Genomic DNA, 21060 nt, shown 5'->3' with positions numbered 1-21060 from the left:
TTTTTTTAAAGATTTTATTTATTTATTCGACAGAGAGATAGAGACAGCCAGCGAGAGAGGGAGCACAAGCAGGGGGAGTGGGAGAGGAAGAAGCGGGCTCACAGCAGAGGAGCCTGATGTGGGGCTCGATCCCACAACGCCGGGATCACGCCCTGAGCCGAAGGCAAACGCGTAACCGCTGTGCCACCCAGGCGCCCCCCTAGTTAACTTCTAATTAACGCTAAGTTAAGGTTGTCATGACAATGAACTGGCAAATTTAGTCAATGGGATTTGTTATAACACAGAATATAGCTGCCTTTTTTTAAAGTTCCAGTTGGTATACTGGAAAAAAAGAAAACTTTATATGTTCCTTCTATTTCTCAACTTTTCGAATGTTCTGAACTACTCTGTTTGCCAATTCACCTAAACAAATATTGGTCTGTCTTCCACTTGATGACATTCTCTCATACATAGAGCCAAAAGAACTGAAGCATATCTAAGATGCCCTACTTAAAGCTGAAGAAACATTTTCTAAATTGAAGAATAAGACAAATTCAAAGATAGAGCAGAGAACATCAGGATTTAAAGCAGTTTGTTTTACTCAAGGACGGATCCACTCCCATATACCATTCCAATTAGGACATGAAAGTAAGCCACAAACATTGGTTAAGGCAAGGTAGGGCCTCTGGATTCCTCCCTCTGCTTACATTCAAATGCTCCCCTGTAACCCCATTTATTTGGTATTTCTTTATATTCTTAGTCAACCCCTTGACTGAGACACTGGGCTCATTGTGATAAATTTGATAACCACATCGGACCCACAGGGAAATTCTGATGACTCACATTCCAACCAAGGGGCACAACTCTCCATCTCAGAGCTATTTTAGCTATTAAATGATCGTTTTTAGAGATGAGAAGAAAATTAGTCCCAGAAAAGGTTAAGTGACTGACCCTAAGTAGTAAAACTGAGTGGCAGAGCACAACCTAGACTCCCTGCTTTTATGGATGCTCACTCTCCTGCCTCGGACAATCTAAGCTGAAAAAATAAATGGGTTCAGGAGAAAACAATCATTTTCCATATATGAACTATATAGACGTGGATTCAGGGACAATTTCAACAAAGAATATTCCAGGCTATGGCTCAAAGACAGCAATCTGATATGTTTGGTCTACAACTAAAAAACTGTGATTATTAACTGATCTACAAAAGAAGTACAAAAATGACACCAGGGCTGAGTTCTTCTTGAAAACATATAAAAGGGCAACCATACACTTTATAAAAATATGTATGTTATATGACTATTTTATAATATGTGTAATCTCATGGGTTTGAGATATCTGATCTATTGGGAGATTTATTATAAGTACTCAGTATATCAGTAATATCATGAAACATCTGGTAATTCATATTATAACATACAAAGACACTGAAAAGATTCTTGGGATGTACAATCAAAAATCTAAGACGTCAGTTCTATGACAAATCCCAGCACACAGCAGAGATGTAAGTATGGGAAACTGGCATACCCCAAAAGCTAACTGTTCTTGCCTGATGAATCCTCTTAGAGCTGGGCTTGTTGCTTTCACAATAATGAAAAATGCATTCACTCACTCTACTGGTAAATTCAGACTCCAAATGCAAACAAGTACACTCTGAAAATCAGGAGAGCTGCTAACTTTTATGCTTTTGACATGAGTGCATAGATGAGGAAAACAATTAAAAAGGACTAAAGCTACACCTGAAACTAACATAACATTGTGTATTGAATTATACATCAATAAAAAGAAAAGGTTAAAAGGGTAAAAAAAAATTAGAAAAAAACCCAAAAAAGAGCTATACCAATACTATTCTTTGAGCATTAAAAATGTTTTGTTATTGGTAATTGAATATTAACATAGCAAAAAGTGATTTAAGGAAAAAGATACAGCAGACCAAATACAAAGGGAAGATCCTAAAAGCTTACAGAGAGGAAAAACAGAGCCGAGCCCCAACTGGCTGGGAGCCCCAACTGGCTGGGAGTTCAACCAGAGGAAAAACAGAGCCGAGCCCCAACTGGCTGGGAGTTNGATACAGCAGACCAAATACAAAGGGAAGATCCTAAAAGCTTACAGAGAGGAAAAACAGAGCCGAGCCCCAACTGGCTGGGAGTTCAACCAGGAAAGCAACAAAGGGAGGTCCCAGAATTAGACATTTGTGGCAGGCACTGGGGGCTGACAGTCCTCAGCTAGAGCAGAAGAAAAAAGGGAACTGAGAAATATTTGATAAGCATGAACTCTTGGGTAAAAATCTATGGGTGAACATGCTAAAATTCTGATGTAATGATCAGAAGAAAGTTAAGGAAAAAAGACAAGTCAAGAAGAATCAAAGCTTATACAAGAAAGGAAAATAACCTTAGTACACTATTTGACTTGGCTGTAATAATGTAAATGTTGATTATTGATTTAACCAAACTCTGTGATATAATAGTATTCAGGAAAGGGGAAAGGAGAAGGTGGGGAGAAGTATAAGTGAATTAAATCCTTATATACCATAATAAAATCAACAGCTATTATCTCAAATTGATACATGAAAGAAAAAAGAAAAATTATTTGTAGCTGTTAGCACTATTCATCAATATTTCTGGTTTTCCTCCTTCCAAGCATGTGACTTATTTGGCCAATAGAATTATTAGTGGAAGTGATAGGAGAGAAACCTTAAGAGCCAGTGTGTTATTTGCCCCCTTTCTTCCCTCTTGCTACTGTGACTGGTGATATTTCATATGATGGATGTGTGCTACCACCTGGATGCTGACCTGAGGAGACACGGAGCAGGGCCTCAGTTGGCCCACTTGGATTTGAAGGCTGTTTGTTACCTCGTTTTTCATGACTGATACTATGTGTTATTATACATGTAGAAGCAAATAATGAGAAATAGCTGTGGAGTGAGGAGAGGTTGGGTAGGAGATTGTCCCTTTTCAGTAAGTCTTATAGAGCTACTGATTTTAAAAATGGCTACAATAACTATAGAATCTATAACTCGAGAAATTGGATCAATGCGCAAATGGAAATTCAAAGAGCAAGTGATTAGGGGAGAACAAATATTTCTCTGCTCCTCTCATTTCCATAGACGGTAAGGAATTGCCACTCCACTCCTGAAGGAGGAGACTTCTGAGTTCTTTCAGACTTGTAGCTAACTTACTGCCAGGAAAGTAGAGTGACTTATCTGATTGGTGAGTTTAGAAAAAGCAAAAGAACATGGTAGGTTCAGCGCCTTCTGGGCAATCTTTGCTTATAATTTTGGAGGCACCCTGACACAGGACTGTTGGTCTTGGCTCCTGTGTGCAGTGAGCCTGGGGGGGACGGAAGGGTAGTGCGGAATAATACGGTTATACATGTGTGACTAGGTAGGCAAGTCTGGCTCATTCAGGGGTGAGATACTACTAAGGTCGTTTAATCACACACCTAAAGCCATGTTTGCTAATGAGTAAAAGAATAATATAAATTTATAGAGCATTGTTTCTTGGGATTCACAGTGATATCAGGATAATTTCTCTAGATCGCCTTTGTATTCATTCACCATCAGATTCTTATAACTGGTAAGCTTAGAAGAGCTTTGAAGGAAACACTACCTACATGTCCAAAAAAGCTGGATCATATCTTACACTCTAATGAGAGAGAATAGAGAACAGAAGAACCACAAAGTTCAAGTTTAGTTACATAGTTGTGCTTTGATGAAGTAAAAATTCAAGCAAATAATTATGTAAAGAGACATCCATGCTGCAACAGCAACACAATTTTCCATTATTCAATAACTTACTTCCATTTCCTTATCAATTGATTTCTCTTCCATTTCTTGCATTTCAGATACACTTTCATCTGAAGCGATTTCAGGAGTTGTTGGCAATGATATTTCAGCTATTTGCTTAAGATTAGATAGCTTCTCATGAATTAAAATAACTCTAAAAATAACAGATAAATGTGTATTTTACTTGAAAAGGTAAGAAACACATTCGTTTATTGCCAGAATCAATAATATGTGTAAAGTAAGTCCTCAGTTATTTAACACTTGGATTTCTGGCTTTCCCAAACATCATTCATTCGATCATTTGTTCATTTGAGAACCATGAGCAGACAGACGCAATTCTCACCTATATAATGTTTATGATCTAGTTATATACTCAAATAGATATAAAATGACTGGCAAAGGCACAATGACAGAAAGGCACACATCCAAAATATTGCTTAAGATGAAAATAAAGAAAATAAAACTTCAGTGTAGGCAAAGAGAGTCCAGGCAATGACAAAAAGTTTGCTCCTGTGTAAATTAACTTAACGCCATGCGATGACTGCCTTGCTGACCTGAAGGTAAGAATTATAGCAAGTTAGGCATGATTCGAAAAGGCCAGTCAATGAGCCCACAACAATGAAGTGTACTATAGAGGGGGAGAGGTAGGAAGAAAAATCAAGAAAGAAGGAAAAGCAAAAGCCAAGAAGGAAGGCAGAGGACACAGTAGTGATTCTATTAAAGGTGGAAAGCTTCTGCAGCCACAGGCCAGTGAACAGGGGATACTCTGAAGGCAGAGGTAAGCCGACGGATGAGTGGAGTCAGGAGGTGGAAAAGTGTTGAAAGCAGCTGAAGGAGGCAAAGAGCCACCTGCATGGCCTCCAGTTATCCTATGCCACAGGTACAGCACATGTGTGCATGCGTGCATGCGTGTGTGTGTGCACGTGTGTGTGCATCCTTGTGGGTGTCTCCATCCAGGCAGAGGGAAACTCTTATGAGAAAAGATATAAACAATCCGTAAAAGCAAACTGACATCAGGAATATATGCAGGAATGTCAATTCTCCAATGTTCCACAGGGTCCTCCTCTGCTATGGTATAATACTTGATGATCATAATGATGTTTCTCAGAAAAAGAAGGTTAAAAAATCCTTTTAATGAAATAAGGGGATCTGAAATTGTATGTTTAAGAAACCTTCTATAAAAAAAAGGCAACGATTAAAACGTAAAGATCTGTTATTAAAAGTTTACTTGGAATACATCCATTAAAAAAAATAGGTCAGCTCCAATAGTGCTAGAAAAGCTGCCTTATGCATTGGAGAGAGAACAGGACTCAAAGGACCTGGGTGAGTCATGCTTGGTTCCATCGCACACCAGCATGGGACCCTAGACAAGTCACCTAACCTCTCTGGCCCGGATACTCCTCTTACTGCAAGACTGTATGATAAAACCCATGTCATCTACTTCACAGCATTTTGTAAGGATGAAATGACATAACTACATACATTCTTAACCATAAGAAACCACATGAAGGACAGATGATATTCTAACACACCATTCCTCATTCTAATACCCAGAGAAAGAATTCTTAGAATTCTTATTTCTCTTTCAAAAATAATATAGCTTACCTTTCTAATACGTGGAATTGCAGGAAGGCTAAACTATTCTTTGATGTTGGGGTTTCAAGCTGTCAACAATGTCCAGAGTTGTACTATCTGCTTCAAAAATAAACGGCCTGGTCCAACCCTGTAAAGACCAGGCTGGGACCGAGCAGAGCAGGCTGGGCGCTTGTGCAAGGAGCAACATCAGAGGACCTAGCATTTCCGTCTCAGGCCCTGAGCCTCGAGACCCCATTTGCCCCAACATCTTGCCCATATACATCTTCACCTCTCTGTCCGCATCAGTGCTTGGTCCAGCTTTTGAACTCCCTTCATGGCCCACAACAAATATCCATCATCCTGTTTGGGCTAGACCAGCTCCCCACAGCCTCTGCTCTCATTTACTGATTCATGGGCACCAGCTCTCCTGGGCTGTGGGGCTCCAGAGGCAGGACCCAGCCAGAAGGAGAAATGTGGATGGCAGAGACAGTAGGTAGGGAACTGGATTTTGGTTAGAAGAGCGTAACTAGAGCTACACAGAAACTTTTATGCATGTTTATTGAGAACACTATCTTTTCCTTTGTTGCTGTAAGAAAAATGCGAAGGATTAGAATACATTTTTCTTCATGAGGACTTAATTTGGAGATCAGGAAGCGAAATGAACAACTGAAAGAGGACTGCCCAATTTGAAGGCTATTCAGGTTCTTTCTCTTGCCTATTTTTTCTGACCTGATGTACTCTTACTTTGCCTTCTGAAAGATGGTCAACAAGAGCAAATCCCCTTGATCTCACCTTGACCCTCCTAAGAAGGGGAATGCCAGCCTTAGTGGGAGAAAGAGGCAGCCTTCCCGGTGCCACCAAGGGACAGGTTAGAGGAGAGACTGTCAGGCACTTCCCTCTGTGCTGGCCTCAGTGACTGGTACACATGCCTAATTTTAGTAGACCTACCACTGCTCATAAACACATCCAAATTAAGAACTTTTTGGAATAGAAAAGAACTCTGTCAGTTTGATTACATTCTACTCTGCAGAAATTATAATCATTTTCATTATGTGATTCTAAAAAATAAATCCTGCCATGTTTCTGGATACAAAGCAAGTGTATAATTTTCTAACTTTGTTGCTTAGCTGTGCTGGTATATGTCCTGTGTCTAGATTTTCTGCCATTTCATGGAAAAAGAAAAAAGAAAAAGGAAAATTGAATAATTGAAAATATGCCAGCTCTTGAAACATCTCTTGTTTCATTCTCTTTTATGGCAAGGCCAAGAAGTCCTTCAAAATGAAAATCATGGAGCATGAACAAGGCTCATCAGGGAAGAACAGAGAAGCACCAAGTCTCTGCTCACTATGCGCTTACGAGGTGCACTGACAGACACAGGGGTTAGTAATGAGACTTGACATCTGCCCAGTGCTTTTGGCCTTTCAGAGTATGTGCATACATTGTCCGGCTTGATCTTAACAACAACTCCGAGAGGCAGGCAGAGTAGATATTATTTCCATTTTACAACTGAGGAAATGGAGGCTGAGGTTACAAGGGCAATGGACAATGGAATCAAAACTAAATTAACTAAGCAAGGAAAAAAATTAAAAAACGAACTAGGAATTTGGTAAAGTGAAATAGGAAAAAAGAGAAACCAGGCATGAGCAAAAGTTAGAGATATGCCCCGTTTGATGGAGAGGAAGGAAGGCAACCTGGCTGAGGCAGAGACTTTTGATGTGGGGAACAATATAAAATAGGATCGGACACAGGGAAAGGGTGGGATGAGGAAGTTGGTGGAGTTTGTCCTTAATATTGCAACCCAATACAGAGCCGCACGTTATTTGTTAAACATACCCCAAATTACAGGCAAAATACAGTACAGACAATATCCTTGTACTCTTTATAATCTTTATGAAGTGTCAGAAACTATTTCTCCAACAACAGTCACCGATAGGGAGACTGTGACAAAGAGAGGTTAAGTAACCTGCTCAAGCTTGCAAAGTTAGTAAGGGGCATAACTGGCATTTGAACCAAAGCGGGCTGGATTCAGATTTCACGCTCTTAACCACTGCATTATCATACTCTTCTAAATAAAAGGAAGATTCTTCTAAAAAAGTCTTCTAAAAGTTCTCCTGTGATTTACCTTATACATTACTAAAACAGCCTGTTTCAATGAAAATATCAGCAGAGTTATGGAAAATCATTCATTACTTGCCTGTCCAGTGGAACCCAGAGAGAGCCAATACAGATATTGCAATAAGTGCTATTAGGTACAGCATCTGAAATATTCTGGGGCTTCATGTTATATGCATACAACAATAAAACCTATAAAAAAATTAAAATACATAAAATGTGACATCAAAATTACATTTTGCCTCAAAATGGCAATTAAATTTTAAAAGGTTTTTCTTTGAAAGAGAAAACAACTGTTTTATCAATTCACTTTAAACAATTTTATTTTAAGGAGGCTCCACGCCCAATGTGGGGCTTAACTCACAACCATGAGAACAAGAGTCACATGCTCTACCCACTGAGCCAGCCAGATAGCCCTCGAGGGAATCATACAGGACGCCTGGGTGGCTCAGTGAGTTAAGCATCTGCCTTCCGCTCAGATCATGATCCTGGACTCCTGGGATCCAGTCCTGCAGCAGGCTCCCTGAGCCTGCTTCTCCTTCAGCCCCTGCCTCTCTCTCTGTCTCTCATGAATAAATAAAATAAAATCTTAAAAAAAAAGAGGAATGATATGAATGAGAATTGTATGAAGTTTGAGGTGAAAATAAATGTCATTTCATAATAATATTATATTATTTTTGAGGAGTGCCATTTCTTACTGCAATTAAGTTTAAATCTCAGCCTTCGAAGGCCCTCTATAAGTTGGAAATCCGTACCTAGTGACTACCCAACCTTGTTTCTCATTACTTCTCAATATGCCCCTTTCCCATCAGTGGTCATAGCTGCTTCTGTGTCTCACTTATGCTGTTTCCTTCCTCTTTCCACTTATTCAACCTACACACAACTTTCTGGTCACCACCTCGAATGTAGAACTTCTCCTAACAACTCATGCTCTGGTAATTCCCTGTTGTTTCCATTTTGACAATCCTTAAAGTCAATTCCATACATTACAGCACCTAGTTACGGTCATAGTCACAGAATTTGAGATTCTTAGAACCTTAGAGGGGATCTGGTCTAAGTCCCTCATTTTAGATATAAGACAGCTGGGGCCCAAAGCTGCCAGTCAAAATTGAATAAGTGCATGCATTTATCTCTGCTTCCTTGTTAATCAAACTAAAATAAGAGTAAAGTATGCCTTTAAAAAGGCATAAATCTGCAAAGACAGACAAGAAGAGAGGAGGTAAAGCAGACAGGAGATGTTAGCAACACTTTAAAGGACAGAAGCACTCAGAAGAGCACTGGGTGACTCTGAAAGGGAAGGCTATGTCCTAACTGCCTTCAGAGGCATTGCCAACAACAAGGGTGACTGAGAGCCCTGGGAAGGCTTGGGAGCTGGAGATGTCAGGTATCTTAGACAACGTCCCTCCAATCCCTTCAATGAACCCATGCAACCAGATTTCCCCACTTCCTTTGCCTTCTCTCTGACCAAACTTCTCCCATTTTCCTCTCTGCTAAGACTAAATCAGAGATCTATTCTCAGGGACATTAGGTATAGGGGTGAGATGATGAACTGAAAACATTGGAGGGGGTGCTTGGGTGGCTCAATTGCTTAAGCATCCAATTCTTGGTTTCAGGTTTCAGCTCAGGTCATGATCTTATGGTCGTGGGACCGAGCCCTGCATCAGGCTCCATGCTCAGCAGGGAGTCTGCTTGAAGATTTGCTCCCTCTGCCCCTCCCCCCACATGAGCCCTCTCGCTCTCTAAAATGAATAAATAAATCTTAAAGGAAAAAAAAGAAAAGAAAGCACTGGAACTAAGTGAAAGTCTGTGTTCTGAACAAGAGACATTCCCTACCCCACTGCAGGTCCTGCCAGGGATATGAGAGCAGACAGAAGTTGAAAAGGATCCTCTTTGAGGAAACCTACTAGACAAAGAGAAAAGACCTACGAGTACTGACATTTCAGCATCCTGCAACGAAACCGCTGCTCCTGCAGTTACCCTACAATGAGGTCTATAAATCAATAAGTCTGACCTGATACACTTTTTAGCATCTTCAAACATGAATGAATAGCCAAGGGTCACTAAACATGAAATGAAAGGTAGAGGCCAGAAATATAAGAAAGGAACTTTCTGAAATATAAGAAAGGAACTTGAAGAGTCAGGTATAAGGGAGAAGAAGAGAACTTCAATGAAATCATAATTGAAATCTTCAAACAGAATAAAGACAATATTTCATCTGTGAATCAAGAACACAGTGCTGTTAAAATGAACAGAGAAAAAGAAAGAGCTCTTAAAAACTAAAAAAAAAAAATATGATCACAACAACTAAAGAATCAACAAAAGAGTTGAAATATAAGTTGAATATATATCTCCCCAGAAGTAAACTTAAATTTTAAAACATAGGTAGTAGGGGTAAAAGATGAGAAAGATAGTCAATCTAATAATAAATTCAATATCTTAATAATAATTCTAGAAGGTATAGAGGAAGGAAATTATCAAAGAAAAAAATTCTTCTTGAACTAAAGTCTATACTTTCCAGATAGAAAAGGGCACAATGTATGAAAGAGCTAAACCAAGGCTCATCATGGAATTTGAGAACACAGGGGACAGAAGGAAGATCCCCATAGCTTCCAGAGGAAAAAAAAAAATCAGAAGAAAGAACTAGGAATCAGAATAGGACCAGACTTAATAGCAATGCAGGATTGCCAGACAATATGGAGCAATGTCTCCCATGTTTTGAGGGAAAATAATTTTCAACCTAGAATTGCATGCCTAGAGAACAATGAAGTCAGCATTAAAAGGATGACTTTTTGTCAGCCACTCAAGGTCTTTTTATATTCTGTGCAAGTACAGGGTCACTCTCAGTCAATCTGTTGCAACCTGTTAGCATCTCAGGGGACTGTAGTCATGGTATTGGCCCTTTGCCAAACCTGAAAGAAATGTACTACCTACTGACTAATTCAGTCCTGTCCTTGGTTCTGAAACACACCAGGGGCAGCCTGTGCCATCTTGTCAGCATTTTTTTGTAGAAAATATACATATTGATGATTTGCATCTAGATTCTATTGTTCTCTTCATTTCTATCACTGAATCTGATCCCACACATGGTTTTGACTTCATGGACAGAGAGGTATGAAAGACTCCTCCTCAGATGAGATATCAGTTTTCTGGAGACCAAGATATTTTACTTTATCCTGCCATGCCTTATTCCTTACCAAAATCTTCCTTGAATATATTTTGTGGAATATCTTACTTATATGGTGTGTCCTTTGAATAATCAGAACCTCCAACACACCCTTTGTTGGGAAGCTAGAAGATGTGTTCATTCAACATGAGAGAGCAAGTCAAGATAGAAACATGGGACCCAGGGAACCCATCTCAGAAAGAGATGAAGGAATTCTCAGGAGGATGGTGAATGGGCTCTTATGATGCTATCTGAGTTAGGAGAGCAATCAATCCAATCTGGAGCATGTCTCTGAGGAAGAAGACAATAAAAGAATGAGAAACAAACTGATGAGTTTGACCATATGGAGAAGAACTGTATAGTTCTTTGAAAGTTTAGGAAGAATGAGAGATTCTAAAATACAGAGTAAGTTAAACAAAAGTAAAGCAGTTTTTTTTTTCTTTAGGATAGATGTCGGGAAGGAAGGAAATAGTACCTTATTTGTCTCAGCTGTGAGTGATATTTACATAGTTGTAAACACTGGCTATGGGCTTAAGAATTGTGATAGAACTCATTTAAGAGAATATGTGGAAGAGAAGAATGTATGTGAGGGGAAAAAAAAAGGTTGATATTAGCCTTCATCTTCCACAGTAGTGTGTGAAGTTCATCACTCAAGGAATTACCATGTGAGCATGTAATTTAGATATATGGTGGGGGGGGGGAGGGGGACCCAACCAAACAGAGACAGCTGAGAGTTAAAAGTAATTGTATCTGATGGTATAATTCGGGGATGTGGACAGCTAGACAGAGAAATGTTCTTTTTATTCATTAAAAGTCTTTTAAATGTGGTTTTTCAAACTATGGTAAATTTTTGATGAAACATTTCAAAAAGGAAAATGAAATGAGTCCCAGAGAGATTAGTGTATCTTATGGTGTTTGCTCTTGTTTTGTGTTTGTTAACCTTAACTCCCAGGCTAGCATACAAAATCCCTGTGGACAAGAGTGACATCTTGTACTTTTTTAGTAGTGCTCGCAGCACCTGCTACATGTTAATTAATATCTTCATATTTCTGAAATTTTCATTACATCTCTTAAGAGCTAATGAAGTTCCCCAAAGCGTGTTAGTGGAAAAATTTTAATAGGTAATATACTTTATATTTAACCCCTGATAATGAAAATGACTTTTTCTCCCTCCTCAGGCTGACACTTGTCAATGGTTTTGCAATACAATTTTAAAGCCTTTTCTAATTGAGCGTGGCACAACTGAATTCAAAGCATAACAGCTGGAAATCAAACTGGACTTGGAAAAACTAGGGCAGTAGTTAAACAACAAAACACTAAACTCACTTGCATATTTGTTGTGAGCCTGGGCTTTGGAGTCAGAATGCCTGGGTTTGCCTCCATCACTTACTGGTTGTGTGATCTGGGCAAATTATGAAAACACTGTGCCTTTACTTCCTCATTTGTAAAATGGAGATGTGGTAATCCCCGTCTCATGGATCACGTGAGGATTCAGTGAGTCAATGTGAAGTGCTTAGGGCATCACTGCTGGGGTTGTGAGCCTCATGACCACTCCTGGCTCCTCACCCTACCTTGCTTGGTACCTCACTCTCCGTATTCTTTTAGACCCACTGCTAACCCCAAGCCGGCTTCCCATCTGACCTCCCAGGTTGTCCTCATTGAATCCATGTGCTTAGTTCTATTCCCAACTTATCCTTACTCCTCAGGGATAAGTGTCACCCTGTAACACCCTGCTTACTCAGGACTGGATTCTTCAGAAGATAATATAGCCATGATGAAATTTCCAATGCTCCCTTACTCACTTCTCCAAAGACTTGTTTTTCAATGGCAAAGAAGTGATGTGGTTTTGACAAACATTGAGGAATACTTCATTTAAAATTGGCTTGAATGGGGAATCCCTTACAGCCCAGCAATGGGTGAAAAAAGAGCCCCTCCTCTACCAGATGGAGTTGATTCATTACTTTCTTACCTTGGTATCTTATCACCTAACAAAATTCCTGGCATATAGTATGCACTCAATCAATATTTTATTAATTAGTTAGTAAGCAGCTAAGTTATATGCACGTTATAAAGAAATCCATATGAAGAACTAGAAGACTCAGATCTTCATTTTCATTTTTGTCTCTAATAAGTTGTATTGGTCAAGTCACTTTACCCATACAGGACTTGGCTTCCTCATCTGTAAAATGAGAGCATCAAATAGACATTCTCTTAGTTTCTTTTCAGTTCTGAAATTTGATTTGGGGGGTACGAAGAGAAGCCAGAGAAGCTTTCCAGTGGGGCCTACGGTTTAAGTCGCAATGCAGTAGCTTATTGGAGAATCATCTTTAGAGCTGTGGGGTACTTTGGCCTAGCCCAGTGCTTCTCAGAGTTAAACGTGCATACATTACTTGGGAGATATTCTGATTCAGTGGGTCTGGAGTGAGACCTAAGGTTCTGCATTTTTAGTGAGTTTCCAGGGGAGGCCAGTGCTGCTGGTTCTTGACTTTCAGATGCCAGTCCCTGCCTCCTTTATGCAGCCATTGTCTTCCCCAGCTCCCAGAAGCAGGGAGTAATTTTGGGCCTCATCTGCAGCACCAGGTTTTCACTAGTCACTTGGCCAAGAAGACCCAGAATCCAGGGCACCTCAGAGGGAAGCCCTGGGAATCTGTATGACCTCTGAGTTTCAGCACTCCTAACATCTGCACTGACAACATTGAGCTGCGTTTGCTACAACTTGGGAGTTTTCCCAGGATCCCTAACTCTTCCTTCAGCATGTAGGACTGAGCTTGTCTAATGCACAGCCTGCTTATTTGGGACCATGAAATACAGTCTAGCTCTAACAAGGGCTATAAAGATCTCCAGAAAAGAGCACCAGCTCCATATCTCTTGTTCCCAGACTGGCTGGATTTCTGTATTGAATAGACTTATCTCCAAGAACTTTTCCAATTCTATCCAACTCGTGTTTTCACTTGACACATGGAGTCCTGATTTTCAGTGCTTTGCTTGATCAGACTTCTTGCACTTGATTATGCTTGTCTGCCTAAATCTTCTGTGGCCTCTGAATACTGTGCCTTGGACTGTCTAGCCGCAGGCAAAACACTAGCCTATGCAGCAGTTTGATTCCCTCCAAATTAGGTCTCATACACCAAAAGGAAGGTCCCACTATTGCTTCTTTATTGCCCCTCCTCCCTGCTAGCTCTGAGTTGCATTCCTTTGAGTCTGATCAAGTAATACACATAATTCAAGTTTCACTTTATACCTGGGCTGGCTTATGATCCAGAGCATCCTACTGGGAACTCTGGATGCTAAAAATAGCAAGAAGATGAGGTAGAATAGAGCTAAAGGTCCTAAGATGTATTCTTAAGACAAATTTGAGCCATCAAATCTCTGGCTCTAGTTACACCTTTTTAAGCTAAGCTCTAGTTATGCATCTTTGAGCCATTCTTCACAACTATTTGTAAAGCCTTTGTCCAGAAGTTTCATTAAAATGATTGCCCCTTGAAGCCTCTTTAGTGTCTGCTTCTAGAAGATACTGAAATTGTTCAAAAGATGTTTAGTTTGTAACAAAATTCCAGGGAAGAGCTTATAATGTGGTTCTACTATATTCTTCCAAAGACAGTTTTGTTAAATAGGATAATACAATTTCTAATCCTGTACTTAAGAAGTTAAACTTTTCCAAGTTAAAAACTTAACTCTAAAAAGTATTGTGGCATGGAAATATTTAGCCCTCCAAATTATCTAAAAATTTTATGCCAAAATCCCTAGTTCTATGATTTCTACTTTGCTGCCACCTGCATCATTGGTTCCTACCAGTATTTCTGCTTCAGATACTATATTAACTGAAGAGGACTGAGTAGGTGAATCAAGTGCTGTTAACTTGCATTGTTCATCCTCTAAGTCCTTGGAAACTGCAACACCCTAGGTCAGGTATTAATTTTCACCACCATCCCACCCAGAGGCTAGAAGTGCCTGTAGCCAGGACCGTTGTCTGAGGACTCAACAAAGCACCATGCTGAGAAGTGCAGACAGAATCCGATTGCTCTAATCCTGATTCCTTGTTGACTAGCTTTCCTCTATCCTGTGTCTTAACTTCCTCTTCTGTAAAATGGGGCTGATGATAGTACCTACTCATAGAGTTGTTGTGAAGTTAATACAAGCAAAGCATCTAGAATATACTAAGCTCTACATTCACTACTGCTAGTATCTTGTAGTTTCATGAGCTTTAGCCAGTTATTCAAAACAACTATACACTAAACACCTAAGATATATGAGTAGATAAGTGTTCAAATACACCAATATTTAAATTATCAAACAAACTTCAGTGTTATCTTCTGAAAAGATAGAATCTTAGGTCTGAGGAGATCTAGTCCATCCAAGTCAGTGTTTCCCAATTTTTTGACTGAGATTTATGTCAGCAACTACATCTTTTATCATGATCCAATACATACATATTTATTACCAAAGAGGGGAAAAATGTCCCCAAACTAATAAATGGGAAAACTGTTATTGTGCCTTTGCTTGCAGCATAAGAAAACCACTCTAGCAACCTGTTTAAAACAGAATTTGTTAGCTGGTGCTCTCCTTCTAATCTCTGTCTCACACCAGGTCATGCTTCCATGTTCATTGTCAGATACAACTGTTGATGGATAAAACCCTGTTACTCTAATTATCAGACACAGATAGAGTCATAGCATTAACTTCTCAGATCATTCTGTCTCAGACTGATACAGATGTGATATTTCCATGAGCTTGCAAAATGAACTTTATAGTTTATAGTTTCTTCCTCATTTTTTAAAATTAGCTGCTTAGGTAAACATTCTATTTCCCAAATATGTAATCCTTCTGTATCCATACCCTCCCTGGATGGATATACTCTTTTATCACTTGGTTGTTTCTCTTGCCAGAAAGTAAATAAATTCTGACATATGCTGAAGATCAACTGATCTGAGAAATTTTCTTTTTAACAACATCACAAAACAAAGGTTTCAGAAAATGTTTTATCTCTTGTTTTAATTTCTTTTGAAAAAATGCTACTCAAGACCCACACAATATTTATTCCATGGTCCACTAGTATTCTTGGATCTAGAAACTGAAAATTACATTACTAAATTCCCCAAAAGAGACTATGCAGATTTATTATTTTTAAATGTATATGGACTATCAGGCAAGGATTTGATGTGGAAAGTGTATGAAGGAGAGTACTTTCAAAATGTGAGAAACAGCTTTAAATGTTCCTGGGGAGTGACATGTTAAAGTTCCATTTTTTGTATGAGTAGAAAGAGATATAATTGACCAAGAATTAGCAGCAGGTTGCCAGCCTAAGGAGGCAGAATGAAGAAGCCAATGGGAAAAGTGTGTTCAAAAGCAAAGAGAGGTAAGCCCAGGAGGTTTCACGTTCTGACAGGGTCACATGGGTCAAGGAGCAGCAGAAGCTACCAGAGGCACAGCTAGAGGGGACAGCATTCAAGAGCTGGAAAATGCAAGAGTAGACCAATGCAGGAGGCAAAAAGCAAATGAAAATGCTGAACAGGGCAAAACTATATGGCAACCGTTTTAGGGGGGAAAGCCTGAGGCTCCTCTTAGAGACAGCAGCAATCAAAGGAATGCTATGGTGGAAGGTCCCTCTGCAAATGGCTGTAGTGACCAACCGTTCCATTTTTAAAAGCTTGACCTCTCATCAAGATTCTCCTAGAATGTGAATCACTGTTCTTTCTCTAACTGTCCAGGGATCGATATTAAACTGCTTCTAAATACTTGCCCCTATCTCATCCCCAATTAGCTCCCCAATTAACCCTAGTGCAAATATATTTCCACGCATATGGACATAGATGAGGATAAAGATGAAGATGCAGAGTTAGATAAAGATAAAAATAATGAACATTAAAACAAAGGGTGATATGTGTGATACAAATTTATGAAGGGCACTTAGAGGCAAACTAAGGTTTTTTCCCCTATATGCTATGCACTTTAATTTTGCTGGTAAGGCACAGTTTACTTTATTCTATACGATATCTATAAGTATCTATAAGAAGACATTGTTGCTAAATTTTAAAAGAAGCTTTTAAATAATGTTTAACAAGTATATTACATGTATATTTGAAGTTATTAAACTTTAAGACAGCATAATAACAAAAATAATTTCAGATAATGATAAATGACAAGTACTATTTATTGAGGTTAGGCAATTACCCAATTATCTCTAGTTACAGATAAGGATAACTATGATACAGAAAAGTTAACCAGTCTACTGAAGATCACAAAATCATTAAGTGACAGAGCTAGGATTCCGACCCAGGTAGTTTGGCTCCAGAGTCTATGTTTCGTTTTTTGTTTTTAAAGATTTTATTTATTTATTTGACAGAGAGAGAGAGACAGAGAGAGAGAGAGGGAACACAGCAGGGGGAGTGGAAGAGGAAGAAGCAGGCTCCCAGCAGAGCAGGGAGCCTGATGTGGGGCTTGATCCCAGAACCCTGGGATCAGGCCCTGAGCCAAAGGCAGACACTTAACAACTGAGCCACCCAGGTGCCCCTGGCTCCAGAGTCTATGTTCTTAACCACTGCACTAATATAAGCAAAATAAATTTAAAAAACCACAAAACATTCCCAATAAAATTTTACAAAGTCAAAGAGAAAATTTAAAAACAGTTAGTGAAGAAACTCAATACTTTAAAGCAATAAAAATCTGTCTCTCAATAGCAACAATGGAAATAAGGTGATGACATTTTCAATGCACTGAAATAAAATAATTTCCAATCTTAGATTATCTACTTCATAAGAATTTATTTCATAAATAAATGTAAAATAATGACATTTGTCAGGCAAACAAAAATTGAGCATTTGCCTCTAGAATATCCTCACCAAAGAAAACTCCAAAGTATATACTTCAACAGAAAGAAGTGTTCCTGGATAAAATGTCTAAAATGCAAGATGGAGTTAAAAAAGTAGCAAATACAGAGAAAATTCTAAAGGAAATAACTCCTACATAAAGCAATTAAAAATACTATTATTTTGGGTTAAAAAAGAAAATGTACAGTAATATCATGTAAGTCATTAGAGGAAAAAAGACATTTATTAACTTGAGGCTTTGATAAGTATGTATACTGTCCTGTAGGTAAACACTAAAAGCATTGAAAAAAGTGTGTAATTTCAAAATTTATAGAGGAAAAATGAATGATAATAATAATCCAAAAGGGAAAAGAGAAAAACAGAAGAGCTGAGACAAGCCAAAACACAAAATAACATGATAGATTTAAAACCAAATATATTAGCATTTATATTAAATGTAAATGTATTAAATTCCCCAGTCAAAATATGATATTGTCAGACTATATTTGAAAATATCTGAATGCATGCCTTTGATAAAAAAACAAAACACAAGTACACAAAAGGGTCAAAAGCAAAAGGTTGGAAAAAGATATACTAAGAAAATAAGCACGAGAAAGTCATTGTCCTTGAGTAATATCAAAGAAGACTTTATGAGGAAAAAAAAAACATTATTACAAAAAGGCCATGACTCGTTTCAAAATGATAAAATGCTCAGTTCACCAAGAAGATACAACAGTTAATTTGATTGCACTTAAGAACACAATCTCAAATTATCTAAAGCAAAATCTGAGAGACTGAACACTGACAATCACTGTGAGAGATTTAAATATACTTCTTTTAATAACTGATTTTAAAAAATTAAAGGCCATCAAACAAGGATAGAGATTTGAACAAGACTAACCAAACTGACCTACTGGATATATATATGAACACTGCCTTAGCTCCTGAGGACTGCACATTCCTTTTAAGAGCAATGGAATATTTACATAATAAATCCTCTCCTGGAGAAAATACACAGGATTCAACAATATCAATCATACAGAGCATTTTTTATTATCACAGAACAACATAATCTAAGAATAAATAACAAAAGATAATTTTCTAATATAATATGTAAAATATATATAAGCTCTGTGTAGTTTGGAATGTAAAAAACACATGTTGAAATGGCCCATGAGTCAAAGAGTAAATTGTAATGAAAATTTTAGAACGATTTTTAACTGAATGATAATGAAAATACTATAATAAAAACTTGTGGAACGAAACCAAAGCAATGTTTAGAGAAACTCATAGTCTTAAAGTGCATACATTAGGAAAGAAAGGACTGAATATTAAGCCAAACATTTATCTCAAGAAGTCAGCAGTTAGGAAAAGAATACAAAACAAAACAAAAACAAAGGAGAAGAAAGATATATGGATTAGTGAAATAAAATTAACTAATGAGAAACCTCTGTTGACAATGATCAAGAAAAAATACACAAACCACAAATATAAGAAATGAAAAGAGACACAATACAAATACAATGGGGAGATTAAAAGTATGATAGAAGTTTTAAATAAAATGAAAAAATTCCTAGATAAAGCAACTTAAACCTGACTCAAGAAGAAACAGAAAACTCCAAGTTCTATAAATAGGGGTGATAGTCAAAATATTTAAAACTTGGTTTGACAGGGGTGCTAACCATTAGAACAGATATTGACCCAATCAGAACTGATACCAACTCTGGCATCTAGTAAATGAGTACAGTGTTTAATGACTGCCTCTAACTATTGAAAATTATATTACTAATTTTCTATTTTCTCACAAAGAAAACACTAGGATCAGATGGCTTTACTGATGAGTTCTTTTTTTTTTTTTTAAAGATTTTATTTATTTATTTGACACTTAACGACTGCGCCACCCAGGCGCCCCCTGCACCACCCAGGCACCCCTATCGATAAGTTCTTACCAAATATTTGAGGAGAAAAGTTTACTCTAAACTTACAGAAATGTCACCAGAGAATAGAAAAACATAGTTATATTTATTAACTCGCTTTATAAGTCTAACAAAATTTTGATACAAAATATATCTGACAAAAATAGTATGAACATGCAAATTTGTAACCCAATATTACTCTTAAACAGTGGCAAAAATCCAATACCAATTTGAGTTTATCTAAGGAACACAAGATTGATTTAATATTTAAAAAATCAATTAATATATTTAAAAAATCATAAAATAATCTTAATAGACACAGCAAAAGATTTTGATAAAAGTTCTTAGCAAAGTGGACAGTAGAAAAAAAACTTCCTTAATGTGATAAGGAATGGCTGCAAAAAAAAATTAAACATCCTATATTATGGTGACACACTGGAAAGTTTCCCTTGAAGGTCAGAAAAAAGGAAAAATGATTGACTCAAGTCAGACTTTTCCTGATTTCTTAGTTATTTTCAGATTCATTCTACTAGACAATATAGATTCTATATTGCTGTATATTTTCATCTATATGACAAGGGGTTGTTCTTTATTTTCAAGTTATAATGGTCAAGTTAAACTTTATATCCAAATATAAGATTTAGCTTTGTGATTATATTACATACCATAGGTTCTGTGTCCTTTGGAGGTCTTTCTAAAGGAGGAATGTACCACTGAAAGCAGAGTTCTTTGTTTAAATCTTGTATCTTCATATCTGATGACACATCTCCAGGAGATGGGCTGGCAGGGAGCTTATTTAATGATAAATCGGAGTGTAGAGAACTGTCATGACATAACTAGGGAAAAGTCAAAAACAGTTTAATTGCTGGTAATAATAAATTCATTCAATATTTAAAACTTTCATTCAATATCCATTCAGTCTTGGCTACATTATAAAACTCTGGGAATTGTCTTAGTTTGTTTTATGGGTGTAGCTTTCAAAACTGTCCCCGATTACCAGAAAAGATTCTCCTACAGAAAAAATATGTTTCAAAATCCATGGAACTCAGGGTGCCTGGGTAGTGCAGTTGGTTAGGCGTCCAACTCTTGGTTTTGGCTCAGGTCATGATCTCAGGGTGTTGAGATCGAGAGCCCTGCGTCAGGCTCAGCTCAAAGTCTGCTTGAGAGTCTCTCTCTCTCTCTCTCTTTCCCTCTGCCCCTCCTGCTCATGCTCTCTCTCTCTCTCTCTCTAAAATAAATAAATAAATCTTTTAAAAAAGAAAAAAAAATCCATGGGACTCAACAGACGTCTTCTACTTTGGTGACTCTCCCACAGTAAAGATCTAGAGAGGAAAATGTCAATGCTATCATTTCAGTCTCAAGATCACCTCAGATTCTAAGAACATCTCCTTCTTTTCTTGTTTATTCAGTGGTGAATAAACTGAAGGTATGATTATAAATAATATCTACTTTCCGACAGCATTTTTTGCAGTGTCATATACAAAATAAGACACAGTTTTTGCTGTAAAATATTAAAATCAATTGCTCTCATTCCTTCTTTACATGAACAGGGCTGATTTGTAAATTCAGTCTTGGTAAATCTGGGCCTAGCTTTGGTGGAACCAGGTCCCTGAATCAGGAGTTTTTAGGAAACATAAATGTGTAGAATGTAGTTGGCAATTTCATAAATTATTCAGTTTTTTAAAAGTAGCTCAGAAAGCAAAGCATGGTTGCTATCAAAAAAAT

At 37.8% G+C, this 21060-nt stretch overlaps 1 protein-coding gene across 1 annotated transcript in view; it reads right to left on the bottom strand.

Annotated features, from left to right (window-relative positions):
- The window catches only part of CFAP54 (cilia and flagella associated protein 54), a 211608-nt gene that overhangs the window by 28171 nt on the left and 162377 nt on the right, over positions 1-21060 (bottom strand). The window contains exons 46-48 of the mRNA XM_034643671.1: positions 20001-20171; positions 7533-7642; positions 3776-3917 (exon numbers count right to left, since the gene is read on the bottom strand). Coding sequence (XP_034499562.1) covers positions 3776-3917; positions 7533-7642; positions 20001-20171 — 423 coding nt within the window. The remainder of the gene's footprint in view (positions 1-3775; positions 3918-7532; positions 7643-20000; positions 20172-21060) is intronic.

Source organism: Ailuropoda melanoleuca, chromosome 15, assembly GCF_002007445.2.
Source record: "Ailuropoda melanoleuca isolate Jingjing chromosome 15, ASM200744v2, whole genome shotgun sequence".
NCBI lineage: Eukaryota > Metazoa > Chordata > Mammalia > Carnivora > Ursidae > Ailuropoda > Ailuropoda melanoleuca.
The sequence above is the reverse complement of the archived record's forward strand: the minus strand, read 5'-3'. Positions and strand labels throughout refer to the sequence as shown.